Raw genomic sequence first — 14,216 nt, forward strand, 5'->3', positions numbered from 1 at the left:
GTGACTGTACATCGGAAACTTCAGTTTCTCTTTCACTTTCAGAGAGGAGTGCTTATCAGCATTTGAAATGGATATCAGTTCAATTTAAGATAAAGTCCTCGAAGTAGGAGGAGTTTAAAGGCCTAGAAAAAGAGAGAGGATTCAAAGGGAAGATAATTCGTAGCGTGTGCCTAGATGTTCTTTACTTTCCATTTCCCTGCGGTAATAGTATGTGCCTGCTTCTGTCAACAGTGCCAGAAGGCACGGTGTGAAGGTGTTAACTGTTTGTTTGCTGTCAAACCTGCCTTTGTCCTCCTTGCCCTGGATAGGGCTGTTAATGCCCTTTATCAGGTCGTATTTCAACTGACTTGATAATGGCTGCCAATTGCTCTCCTCTCTCACCCACAGCCACACCGCTTTGAGCATGTCTCAGTTTGTGTTTTCATCCTTCCTTCTGTTTGTCCTAGATAAGTCTCTTCCTTTTTACCTCATCGTTTTTTCGCTGTCCCAGATGGGCTGGCGTTCAGAGGGTGTGGCCGATAGTGTAACTGTGTTTTCTGGGCTAAAAGGCAACAGAGATTCCTTGAGTACTGGGGATTTGAAACAAGAAACTTGCAGTATGGCTCACTATTAACTTTTGCTTAGTGCAGGAGATGTTATCAAGTTTTTCCACAGGGCTTTTTCCTTATTAAGAGTGGAATCACATTCCAGTTCGGTCTGTTGGCAGAGTTTGCACCTCAGTTAGTGGTGAAAGGGTGAAATGAGTGAGAGAAAGCAACCCTGAACCTCCCAAGTCTGATTTGTTAGAACCTTTTTTAGACAAGGACTGGGTTAGATAAACTTCAGATAATTTGATCCCAAGAACTGGGTGCTTTAGATCCCTTTTGCAAGCTGAGGTGCTACTTGAAGGCAGATTGGTAATACCTTGCAGTTGAAACTTCAGAAGAGAGCTTTAAGTAGAAAGGAATAAAAATGCATGCAGTAAAGCTATTACAACTAATTTTAAAAAATGGAGTGGCAAATTGGAAAAGTAATATAGACTCCTCCTCTTAGGCATGTAGCTTCAAGGGACTGAAGGTCCTAATTAAATTACATGTAATTGCTTTTTCACGCTACGTTGTCCAAGTACTAATAAATGTTTTTAACTTTTTGCAGGTGTGTACAGAGTAATATTGTGTTGCTTACTCAAGCTTTCAGAAGGAAGTTTGTCATTCCAGATTTTATGTCGTTTACTTCCCATATTGATGAGCTATATGAAAGTGCTAAAAAACAATCTGGAGGAAAGGTAATCTCTGTGTAAATTGAACTTCAAACTTCTGTAGATTTTCAGTATTAACCAAATGCATAATTTGTTAAGTAGACAGTTTTTTCTTAACATTTTTTGCAAAATTAAACTGGTAACTTGATGAAAGAGTTTTGAAATTCAGTTATGCCTGCACTGTGTAAACTGTGTTAGAAATAAAGTTCACAGCCTCTAAGAATCTTGTAGCATTTTGATGTTGGAATATGAAAAGACCATTATTCTTTCTTTATATTACATAAACTATAAAGCTGTTGAGTACTTTATCAGACTACACTTAGGCTATAGAAAAATTATACAGCTCTGCACATCTGTCTGGATTGTGTGATGAAAATAATTGTTAATACTGCACATTGGTTAGTAAATAAAATTTATTTTCATGCTTATTTTGCATATGTTAGTTGAAAAATCCCAGACTGTGTTACAAACTGAAAATTTTATATTACTTGAAAATGATGGACATGCTGTTATACAGAACACAGATACCTCTCTGAATATGCTGAAAATTTTACTTAGAAAAATGTTTTATTTGATAATGATCTAGTGAATATAATAATTTCTAATGAAATTTTAGGTATATCAAGTGATAATTTATAGAATAAATCAGTTGTACCTTGTATCTAGAATAAATCAGTTGAACCTTGATATTTATTTTAATAATTGTAGAGTTAAGTATTTTGGATATTGTAATGTGTGTCTATTTCACACTGTGATAGGTTGCTGACTATATTCCACAACTGGCCAAGTTCAGCCCCGATTTGTGGGGGGTGTCACTTTGCACCGTGGATGGACAGAGGTATATTTTAACTTCTACATTTTGTAACTTCTGTTTTTTGTTCTTGGAGTAGTTGAAGGAAAGATAGAGGCAATGCTTCTGTAGCAATAATATTTGGAAGTTGAAAAGTTTTGTCTAACAGTACCTGTGCATCAAGCTGTATAGCTTTCTGTGTAGGTCACAATGTACTTAAGTGTTAGCTCCTTCTCTGCATTTTAATGTTTTAACTGTAACATTGTTATATAATCTGTGTGTTACTGAAAAAATGCGGATTCATGTTCTTTAAAAAGAAAAAGATGATGTGGGAACTGGACAGAGCTGAATACAATTTTGCTTTTCAGGTTTATCAAGCTTTCCCCTGTAAGGGTGTCTGTAGATCTGGTCAGAGTGATTTTATTTTTCTCAGTATCAGTAACTCAGAGTAGCAGAGACACTTAGGAGCCTAGATGCAAAGGGATACCTTGCACCATCTAGCTGAGAAGTAACATGAGCTCTGTGTCTCCCTTTGTGAGTACACAATGCAAGGTGCTCATCAGCTCTGCTGACCTGCAGTTTGCTGTGCTCCTACTGCAGGTTCTGGAAACTTCAATTTTTAGGTGTGTTGTTTGTGAATGGGGCATTCCTGAGAGCATCAGACTTGCTTCTGGTGACTGTGGCTTGGAGTTCATTTTGGAGTTCATCTTGCCATGATCTGTTGAGATCCATATGTTTGCTTATAATTAGCCATATGTTCTGTAATCTCAGGGGAGGAGCTGTAAAAGTAAGCAGAAGTATTTTTTTCATCTCCCTGTTAAGGTGTCTGAATTAGAATCTATTAATAGTAAAAAACCTTATACTTTAAATTGACATTTTGCTTTGTTTTGGATATTATGTGCTAATGAAAGTTCTTATAATGTTAATTTTTGTAATGCTTAATGTTGTGTAATGTTAGCTTTTATAATGCCAAAATGGTATGGTGATTTTCACTGAAGCCTTCTAGTGTTTTCTGCAAAGAACAGAAGCAAATCCACTCCTGATTTTGCCATCAGACAAGTGACTGCTGCAAGCCTTTTGCTCTCTAGATGTGGCATATGCTGCTTGCATGAGTCACTCTTTGGTGCAGTCTGACATAGATGCTGAAAGTAAACTTTCCAAAAGATAGCAGGTAATAAGTGCTATATCTTTGCCATTATTAAAGGAAATGTAAATATGGCCATTTGATGATTGTTCTCAAATGGCAGAAGCAAGCTGTATCTCATCTTTGTTTATATAGACATAAATCAGTATAGTGGCTCTATCTGGGTCAGCTGTACCCTGCTGAATATGTGGGTTGCAGTTGAGTAGGATAAGTGTAAGACTAGAGCTTTGAGGTGATTTTTGCTCTGGTACAAACCCATTTCTGAACTTTGTTTTAATTTTGTTATCTCTGCAGTAGTCAGCAACTGACTTTGTTATTCTTGGCTTATGGAGTCAGTTGCTAAAACCTCTAAATCTCATCGTTATATTCTTTAAAATCAGACTTAGTAATAATATACTTTGGCTTTTTGGGATGTTTTTGTTAATAGTCCTTGAATGTTGAAGGATAGATGAAGCATTTAACACTCTACTGCCACAGCTGACAAACAGGAAATTTCAAGGCTGTTCATCTCTGTTTTCCCAGGCATTCTGTGGGTGATACCAAAGTTCCATTTTGTCTCCAGTCCTGTGTGAAACCTTTGAAATATGCGATTGCTGTCAATGATCTTGGCACAGAGTATGTGCACAGATATGTTGGTAAAGAGCCCAGTGGATTGAGATTCAACAAATTGTTCCTGAATGAAGATGGTAAGAGATACATTATACTTAATAATGCAAATACTCAGGTTTAGAAAATTAGGAGGCAAGCCTACACAGTTTTTTCAGTCTTTTTGGTTTTACTGTATCCTCTTAAATATTATATTGATATATTTTGTCTTATTATTAGGCAGTGTCCCAGAATATTTTGCTATCAGCAAGGTAGACTTGGTCTCTGTTAGTCACTTTTGCCTCATTTAGAATGCTAGTGAAAGATGTTTTATTGCTTCTGTTCTATTTGCTAGTTACTGAGCTGTAGGAAAACCCAAACAGTGCAGGCATTTGAAATTTGGTTAGTTGAGGTGGTAGCAAGAGTTCTAGGTTTCTGTAAAATGGTGGTGAAAGAATCAAAAATGTTAAATTGATTTTAAAAAACATCACTTGTCAGCCTTCTGAGAAGCAGGTGCTGGTGCCAAAGGCCAGCACTGACTAGTTTCCAGAAGGCAAAATCTTCCCACAGTTTATTCTAAATGGAATTTGGCTACTGATTCAAAACAATGTGTTTATTTTTTTCCCTGTGGCAGGATTATTTTAGCAAGAATTTCTTCTACAGCACTTACCTAGATTATTTATTTTTCATATTATATTATTTTTTAAGCATGGAAATTTTTTTTTTTAATTTTATGGGAAAATTTTGATAAAGATGACTCATGTAGCCTTAGAGGAAATACTGGATGTTATCTCTGAAACACAAATGTTTCTTGTAGTGGGTCTGTCTCAGTAAAAGAACAGGCAATGTTTCTGTTGCCATGGTATTGCAATTAATATTTAATTACCAGCATAAGGCTTGGATGACATTTTTGTCAAGGGCTGTATTGAATTCTGACTTAAATATCTGTAGTATTAATATATTAATGATACCTAATTATATCTATTATGTTTTAAATAAATGCAAATGATTTATATAAAAATTATCTATTTATACCTTAAAATCCTCTTTCCATACATAAAATTAAAATATGTCTTTGCAATTTATTTCTTCTCTTTTATTATGTTAGTAGGAATACATTGCTAAGAAAGGATTAAGCATTTTGTCAAGTTATGCCATCTTATTTTTGCTTTCCTAGTTTTTCCAAATACAGTGTTGTACAGTGTGAAGACTTGTCTTTCATATCCTACAAAAGCTCTACTATAAAAAAAGCTTTGATGGTGCTGAAAATTGCCCCTTAATTCCTTTGAACTAATATAGGTGTTCTATATTTTCTCTTTTTAATAACATGACAAAGTGTAGTAATTATTTTCTTCTTTTATTGCTACTTTTAAAATTGAACTATTGGAGAAGATGAATTGGGGGGCTGTGATCTTTTCCATTACTGTTATACTTCAAGAGTGTTTATAAGGCTGTTATACATAAGAGGATTTGGACAATTGAAGTTTTGACCAATGAACATGAACTTAATAGAGAAGACTTAATTGACATGATAGAAAATTGAGTTTTTAAGTATGTACTTCTGTGGTTGATAAGAGAAAAAAAATGCTGGAACTGACCTCCTTTACAGATGGCCTCTTTTACAGTCCTTAAGAAAAGACTAAAACAGAAAGTAGAAGTCTAATAAATAGAAACATTTCAGTAATAGTGAGAGAAAGGGAGGTTGAGTTTCTCCAAGTAAAGGAAGAGGAGGGAAGAGAAGGATTTAAAAGGTTAAATCTACACTTGTAGATTTAAACCACTGTATGAACTTCAGATATGCAGACTATTTGTGAGTTTGAACATCCATAAATACTTTGAAGACGAAATTTGAAAATTTAAAAAAAAATATTTAATCTATTTACTTTCTAAATATTCAGACACAGTTAGATTTTATGTTTGTAATCCAGATTTTATGAAGTGATAAACAGGTGTTTGAAAACTGTTCATGCATCTGAAGGTGCTTTTTCTATACTAACTATATGGAAGATTGCTAAAACAGGATATTCTTGCATTTCATTGTTTACTAGTATTGAGATTCAAGCTGGAAAGAATGAAGAATATTTTAAGCCAGTTATAAATTATAGCTAAAAATGCCAACTTAAAACAAAAAGCTGTTGCTGTGTTTTGAGTGTGATCTGTGCTGTGTGATGGAAATTTGGAAACTTCTGCATGCTTATGAATATTGACTTTTAAAACTTGTTTTTGAAGATTGATAGTCATAGATAGCTAAGTGCCATTGACCATTGTGCAGTTTTTGAATCAGTATTTTTTCAGATTTGGAGGTAAAAGAACAGCAAATAAAGAGTTCAAACCTGTCATGGTACTAATGTACTGAGAGTTGTTTGAAGTTTTCAGATACCACAATGCCCAAAAGTCAACATCCTAGTTAAAAGGCACATCAAAAATGTTAGTTATAAAAGAGAAGGGTATGTGGAAGGTAGATGATATGGGAAAAGTAAGATGGGTGATGAGAGGTTTTTGAGAAAAAGGAGATACAAAAGCAGGTGATTTATTCAGCAGCCAAGAACAACTTGGGAATGCAAAGATACTGTTAATATGGAGATCAGTGAGGAAAAAGGAAAATAGAAGTGTAGCAGGTATGTGCAAGTCAGCTATGAAGTAAGCTAAATTCTTAAATGAGAGGATTTGTAATTTTCAAGAAAAGAAATGATACCAAACAAAAAAAAAATATTACTGGATTATTAAGTAGCATAAGGCTGAGTGTGTTCTAAGCTGTAAAATATTGTGCTTATAATGGTAAAATATTGTGTATAGTGTTGGATGACAGTATTTTTTAAAGGTTTAATATTATATGATTGCTATTCTGTAATAGTAGCTTCTCAGTCATACTTAAATCTAGAATAGTTTTTCACTTAGGCACCTCACTGGTTTTGTTTGACAAACATGTCTTGGAATATATTTGTAATTGAAAACTTTATTTCACAGACAGGCCTCATAACCCTATGGTGAATGCTGGAGCAATTGTGATCACATCTTTAATCAAGGTAAAAAGTTAATTTTTAGTTTCTCTCTGAGTATTTTAGTAGAATGTAGAAAAAATGTTTTGTGCACATTATAAACTATATTTGATTTTTGTCTGCAGTATCTGGTGACACTTTACTCATTGGCAGGTAGACAAACTGATATTTTGGGAATTGTAACCCTTCCAAATGAATGCAATGTTAGAATGACAGTTTCTAACAAGTATCAGTGCATCTGAAAAACTCTTTTTCCTTGATGGTATTAGATTTGTTTCCTTCTTTAGCTGCACAACACTTGATATTCTCTTGAGAGTGTTGCCTTCTACTTGATAATTGCTGAGGAAGTATATTTCTCAGGAATATACTTTCTAGAACTCAGAAGTACATTTCTGAGTGTCTAAGTGCTCTTAAAGAGCATAAAGTTACAAGAGTATTTCTTGCAGTGCAGAAGAAATGGAAGATGCTGTAATTTGTACAGGAGCAATGCTGCTATATCTGAATGTCAGTCTTATGTTGAATTTGTGTGTCATTAACATCCTGCACCACTAAATTATGTTGAGCTTCTATGGTACATAGTTGCTTTTGGGATGTAAGTGTGCTTTCATAAACAAGAGTGTTTGAAAAGAGGAGCTTATTTTGCCAAGCACACCAGGTCTGAATGACTTTACATCTTCAGTCCATAATCTTGATACTTTTGGAAAGCTCTATTTTGTTTTTCCTAGAACAGCTGTATAAATGTCTCGAAGTTGTTAATGGTATAAACTCCATGTAATGTTAATGCTTGCCTGATACTTGACTTGTATTTTCTGCTGGTTTTAGTAGCCATAGGTACAAAAAATTATTTTTTTTCCTAAGGGTACCTGCATAGAGTTCTGGGGAACGTGTCAGTTCCCTGGAATTTTTGAGTTGTGAACTTGATACTGTTACTTCAGAGGTCTGAAAGTCTTGTTTCAATCTGTTTCTTGGTTGCATTTCTAAGTCCATTAGCTACAGTGTGTTTCCTACCCCCTATTTCCAAAAGGTTGATTTTAAAATTACTTAGATCATGATTTTCTGTTATTTTATATTTAAAGAAGGTGTAAGAACTCCTGCTTAAAGACATTTATCTTTGATAGCTGTAGGTGAAAGAAAATGGCCTTAAGTATGACAGGTAAATTTATTCACATTTAATATTTTTTAAAGGTTGACTGAGCATTGAAATTCACTTGGATAATAGCGAATTTTAAAATCTGACTTAACACATTTGTCTGAAATGTTAAAATGTTAGTCCAACTCCAACTTGCCCTACTGATCATAAGGCAAAACAAAAGCCTGTGCCTCTTGTAGAAGGCACGTAGTTCTTGATAAATGGTGTACTTCTGAATAGATAACATGGATTTGTTTAATGCATGCAACTGTGCTATTTGTTAGAAGGATTGGGGATTGGTTTTGCTGGGTTGCTTTTTTTTAACTTTTATTTGGGTTTTCTCTGTAATGTTTTATAAAGAGTATTGCATTGCACTAACATTTCTGCATGTGGTAACTGCACGTCTGGACTCGTATCTTACTTATCACACCATTATTTGTTCTCAGTGTGATTAAAATGTAGATTTTCTGTACTGCTTTCACTAAGATCCCATTTATCATTTGAATAACTAACCAAGCTAAATATATTCTGAAGGCAATTACATAGAGGGTCACCAGTACAAAACTACTTACTAGTTGTAATTTTTGTGAAGTAACTTCTTTACAATCTGCAACTTAACATTATTGCTACCAACCAGTGAAATACATAATTCACATTTGTATTTGATCTAATATCAAACTTACCTTTTTTTCTGAAAAAGGTGGCTTCATTAACTCATGTTTTACCCTCAATTCCTCTGCATTTATTCATTTTATTTAAGGTGTTACTTACGTGTCTTGAAAACAGTGTATGGCTCTTAAAGTGCAAGAAAATTTAAATTCACTGTGCATTGCAGATTTATCTAACTATAGCATGTTGATAACCACAGAGAGATTGTTGCTGTATTTCATGGTTAGGAATGCTTTTACCTCCTTTGGGATTCATTATCTCTCTCTGAGAAATGGACCTAAGAACTCTTTCAGTGTTTTCACACATTGTACACATTGAGTTGAGCAGCTATTAGTAGATGTGATCTTGCACCCAGCTGTCCTTGGAGCCTGGCACAGATTATGACTGTGGATGAGGGATGATGCTTGGAGTAATCTATCAGAATATATTAACCTGCAATATGTTAACATTTTAGGGTTAAAAAAGGCTCTTGGCATCACATACCCAGCAGTTCTGAGTACTGTCAGAATTTGTTGTTCCTGCCTTGGAACAGATCAGGGAGCTAAACTATAGTGTTATATTGTCTTTGCAATCCATAATAATAAATAATTAGGGGTATGTGCATGTTAAGTGACAGGTTTATTTGAGTTGCTTTGGCATGGCTGTATCCTACTCCTGCCATCTTAAGTGATTTTCCAACTGCCCTGTGTTTGGGATTATGCTGTATTTACATTTTGGTGCCTTAACCCCTGCCCCTGTTCTAATTGTACATCCATTACACTCCACAGACTGTTCCAGCAGTTCAAAGCATGTGTCTACAGTAAAAATGCTTTAGCAAAAGGACATCCTGCAGGTCACTTTTAATGAAATAAAGTTTAAAAAAAGACACTGAGGACCTTTTCCCTTGTTGATAATTGTACAGCCATTTGCCTGTATTACTAGTTATATAAATGACATAGTTACAACAATTTTCAAATAATTTTTATCAAAAGAAATTGTAGTGACAATTACAGGAGTTTATGGAAAAGTGGTATGAGATAAAACAGTAATTTTAATCATGTCTCCAAGGAAATACAGGTGCTTGAAAGAAGGTGATTCAACTCCTGTATGGATTTAGTACAGATCCAGTGCAGCTTTCTGTACATCACATTGGCTGGGAAAAGTCTTTATTGCCTGTAGTATGGATAGATTTTACTGCTTTGATCTGTTTAAGTTTTCTTAAACCTAAACTCAATTCTCAAAGCTTGTTAACTCCAGGAATATCAGTGGTTTTGTCAGGAACTTCCCACTTCCACATTACCTTTTCTGACTGTCACATTAGAAGCACAGGTGAGAGGAAGAGGAAGGGTTTAGATAGAAATATGTGGAAGAAGGCAGATGGCAGTGGGTGGAATCACCAGAGGACAATGGATTAATATTAAATATTTTTTATTGTATGCTTTAACATTCCATCTGTAGATAAAAGTTTTCCTAACCTAACAGCAAAGGTTCAGGCAAATACAGCATCTTTAGATCTTTTAAGTGCTGGTAGCCACATGCAGGACCTTTTTTAGGAGTGGAATGCTCATTGAAGGGAGGTGTGCTGTGGTCTTGGATTATATGGGAAGCATTTAGACATGTTGGCAATAGCAAAATTCATAGTTTTTGCAAAAAACTTGGTGTACTAAAAATGAAAAGGCTGATCTTTCTGACCTTTAAAAAACCTTAGTTCAGTGGAAGCTTATTTTATTTTGTATAAAACATGGAGAGGGTTGTGATACATTTAAGAACTTGCTGAATATGCTGATAAATCACAAAGTAAATGAGGCAAAGAGTGGAGAAAAAAACGTGTCTAGCTGTGCCAAGGGTCTGTTTGCTGTCAGGATTCAGGTATTAGGAAACCTATGCAGTTACAGTTCAATACTTGAGACGTGGGAAAATGCATGGTTTATTTGACAATACAATTACAATGAATACTACTGATTTAGCTTAATTGCTTTATGCTGTCACTGGAGTTATCCTTCCCGAGAGGCTGATGTGTGAATGTGCATACAAACCACTTTACAATGTGTTGGTGTTGTGATCTTCTCTGCCAGATACTTGTCTTCACTTTGGTGACATTCCCTCTCTTCCTAGATTACTGATTTTCTTACGGTAACTATTTGGGATAGAACTTACATCCATGTTCTTCTCCACTTTTTGTTAAAACTCAAGTATATTGGATGTTATCTGACATAGAATATGTAGTGGATTCTGTGAAATAACATGTGTTAAGTGATCACATGTGCACAGAAGTGAAGGATACAAAAAAAATCTTGCAGGTGTTTGAAATTTTGATAGTGTTGGACTTAGGTCAAATACTGTCTGTCACAGTGTATTCTCAAGTATTTTAGAGCTGAAAATGATGCACTAAACTGAAGACACAGAACAGGACCATCTTAACAAATGAAATATAAAAAGTGTGTAAACAGAGAAAGCTAAAGTAAAGGCATCATTAGTTAACTTCATGAAAAATGCAGACGTGTTTTAGAAAAAGTTTTATTGCACTCTGACGTAGAATTATGATTTTTTTTTGTTTCTGGATATTTTCATCACAGTATAGTGTTAGATTATAAATTTGGCTTTAAATATTGCAGAAATTAATTTTTAATTTATCTTCTATTATTAGAAGATTATGAACTTCTCATGGTGCAGGTGTATTTATTAGTTTTGCTTAGGTTCAAAATTGAGAAGTTGCTTTAACAAGAGACACGTGGTAAGAGCTTATATGTTCTAATCATAGAAACAGTGTTGATCAGTGAAAAGTGGCTAATATTAACTACTTTTCTAATAAATGTTGCCTAATTCTGTTGTTGCAAGCTCTGGTAAGTATCCATGGGTCTCTCTTTCCTATGTAGACATGTAGCTTTTGCAACTGTTTATATGTTTTAGTAGAAATACAAGTAGTACAGTACAAGTACCTTTTTTAGGAAAAAAAAAGGGAAGATCACTAAAACCTGACACAGTCAAAAAATTCAAATTTATGATTGACAGCCATAGTGTCCATTGAAGTTTTAAGTGTTTATAAAATTGTATTGAGCTGTCTTCTGAAAGTTTGAATTTTCTGCCTATCAAACTGCTTCAGTCTTAACATTGTAAATTTAATTTTGTATTCATTTAGAAGTGTTTTTTCATATGCATATACACACAAGCATGTATAAGTGTGTATATGAACATGTTCCAGTAAATGTACAAAGTGTTTGTGGAGTTTAGTGCATGGAATGTTTTCTTTGGTGTTCTAGACAGGTTGAATTGCATCTGAACCTTAAAAATGCTGTTTAAGAAATGTTGTGCCCCCAAACTCATAGGTTTTTACAGTCAAGCTTAAAATAAGAAACACTTGTGGAAGAACAGAAGTTCCCTTGTCCCTTTATATTTGTTTAAATTATGATGGAAAAGCTGCTCAGTACTCTGAATGTTAGGATTTTATATTTGCAATTGATTTTTAATCATAGAATGTGTGTTGCCACTGTGTCTCTCCAGCTTTTTAGGAGGAGCAGGACACCTCTGTCAGCTGCTGGAAGAGGGGAAATAATCTGTTGGGGTTTTTAGTCATCATGCGTATGGAAGCAGAGTTTCTCACTTCAGTGACGTGTTGTAGTAAATCCCTGCTGAGGTTGTGATCATGTGGTTGCTTCAGCAAATAGTTCAGGTGTATGAGCAGTCTGGTTTCAGTGACAATGCTTTTGTGTGTGATATGAAATACCTCTACAAGTGCGTGGAACATCAAGGACTAAAAACTCATCATCTGGCTTAGTGTGCAGAAGATTTGCTTCCCAAAATACGAGTTTAGTTGGGAACTTTAAAAGGAACTTTTTTTTATAAGAAGTCGATGTGGAAAACGTTTGCATTGAGTCTTTTGCCCACCAATTTTATGTGCTGCTGGTAAAGCCATGTTTTTGTTGAGGGAATATTTTTTCCACTGGGCAGAACAAAAAAGTAAAGTATTATGTATTTATATTTTTGCAGAAAGCATGATCCCTTTCTCCCTCTTTTCTTTTTTTTTAACAAAAGAACCTGTTTCAATTTATTATACATGTCTAACCATACAATTATCAATGCAGCATCCCATAACTAATGCTGACCCACTTTCCCAGAAAAAGATGTTCATTGTGCATTTGAAAGGTTAAAAAGGTTTTTGTGGTTTAAATGTTGTTACATATTTTACAGCATTAGGATCTATGGAATATTTTGACAACTGCAACAGTTCAATGAAGTTGGTAATTTCTTCTTTTAATTATTTTTCATTGAACAGATTTGGAGTTAAATTTTTAAGATTTGTGTTCTGGTATATTATACAGGAACATTTTGATAAAATGTATCATGCATTTTTTTATCTAATTGCAAATTAGCTAGAGTTTATTGCCTTTAGGAGTGAGGTTATTAGCCTTTAAACATAAGGTAACCACTGGCACATAATTTTGAGAGAACAGTGTGGTGCTCCTTTCACCAGTGATTGTACGTGTGTGTCTGCACATCCTCCTGTAGATGAGCTGAAGCATGGGCTTCCAAGATTATCTGCAACACCCTAATCCACATACAGAGTGGGAAATGAGACTGGCTTTATGCATTTAATTAAGTAAAATACTGGTTGATATAAAGCTTCTGTTTTTTCCACTTTCTTCCCCATCCCCACACTAAACACAGTGCAAGTAGCGTCTTGAATTGTTTGAGATTTGTTAGTCTTGTTATTCTAAATAGAATGTCTTTAATATTAAAATCCTGTATTAAAATATCTTCTCCAGATACATTGTTCCACTTGTGTATGTGATGCCATTGGTTTTTAAACTTCCTCCAAAAATTCTACTTGGCTACTTAAAAAAAAATTAAAACTCCCCCCAGTGGACCCCGTGCTATCTTTTACCTCCCAGTCCTCTTTGAATCTCTTTCTATAGGAATTTGTGAAAGGTCACCTATCAGAGACCTCTAAAAAAGTAATGTCTTTAACTGGCAGCTACTAAATTTGAGAATGTTCTTGAACAAGGAAAGAAAAAAAATCCTCAAAATAACAACCCCTCATCCTCCCTGAAAAACCCAAATCAAGCCCACCCTAAGAATTAAGTTCCACTGTCATCCTTATTAAGTTGGGTTTAGATTTTCCTGTACATTGTTAGCACAATGATGTGCCCTATAATGGAAAATTCTATTTTCCTAGCTGTTCAACAATTATTAATAGGTAGGACATTATTCAGATATTTTTAAATTAATTGCATTTATTTTCATAGTTAGGGATAACACTTCATTTTAAGTCTTCAGTCTAAATTCTTAGTATGGGCGCTGGCTGTGGAAATATTAAGTAGCCTGAACCTCCCTATGCTCAGCTCTGTTGGTAATTTGAGAATACCTTTGCCTTACTAATCTATAAAAAGTTAGTGTTTTTACTGTAATTATCCTGTTTGTAGTTACTTTTGTATGTTTTTGCTTTAGCTACTGCATTTACTTATGCTAAGCATGTAAAGTTGAATAGAGAGCACTTAAAATAAAGCATACCGTTTCCAATTTAAATTAATCTCCAGCATACAGGTGTTTAAGATGCATAGGATTATTTAAATGATAATTAAAGATTTACTTATCTAACATGTAAATTTTTTCATAAATTTATGAAGTGATTGTAGTACCTTATTCTTAATTAGACTCATACCTTAGTTATTTGCATTAAAATCCTA

The 14,216-nt window shown here is 34.4% G+C and overlaps 1 protein-coding gene across 2 annotated transcripts in view; it reads left to right on the forward strand.

Annotated features, from left to right (window-relative positions):
* The window catches only part of GLS (glutaminase), a 59,382-nt gene that overhangs the window by 12,672 nt on the left and 32,494 nt on the right, over nt 1-14,216 (forward strand). For both annotated transcript variants that reach the window (XM_059476430.1, XM_059476431.1), the window contains exons 4-7: nt 1,135-1,264; nt 1,996-2,075; nt 3,694-3,857; nt 6,724-6,782. In XM_059476430.1, coding sequence (XP_059332413.1) covers nt 1,135-1,264; nt 1,996-2,075; nt 3,694-3,857; nt 6,724-6,782 — 433 coding nt within the window. The remainder of the gene's footprint in view (nt 1-1,134; nt 1,265-1,995; nt 2,076-3,693; nt 3,858-6,723; nt 6,783-14,216) is intronic.

The sequence above is a fragment of the Ammospiza nelsoni genome, chromosome 7 (assembly GCF_027579445.1).
Source record: "Ammospiza nelsoni isolate bAmmNel1 chromosome 7, bAmmNel1.pri, whole genome shotgun sequence".
NCBI classification, from domain to species: Eukaryota; Metazoa; Chordata; class Aves; order Passeriformes; family Passerellidae; genus Ammospiza; species Ammospiza nelsoni.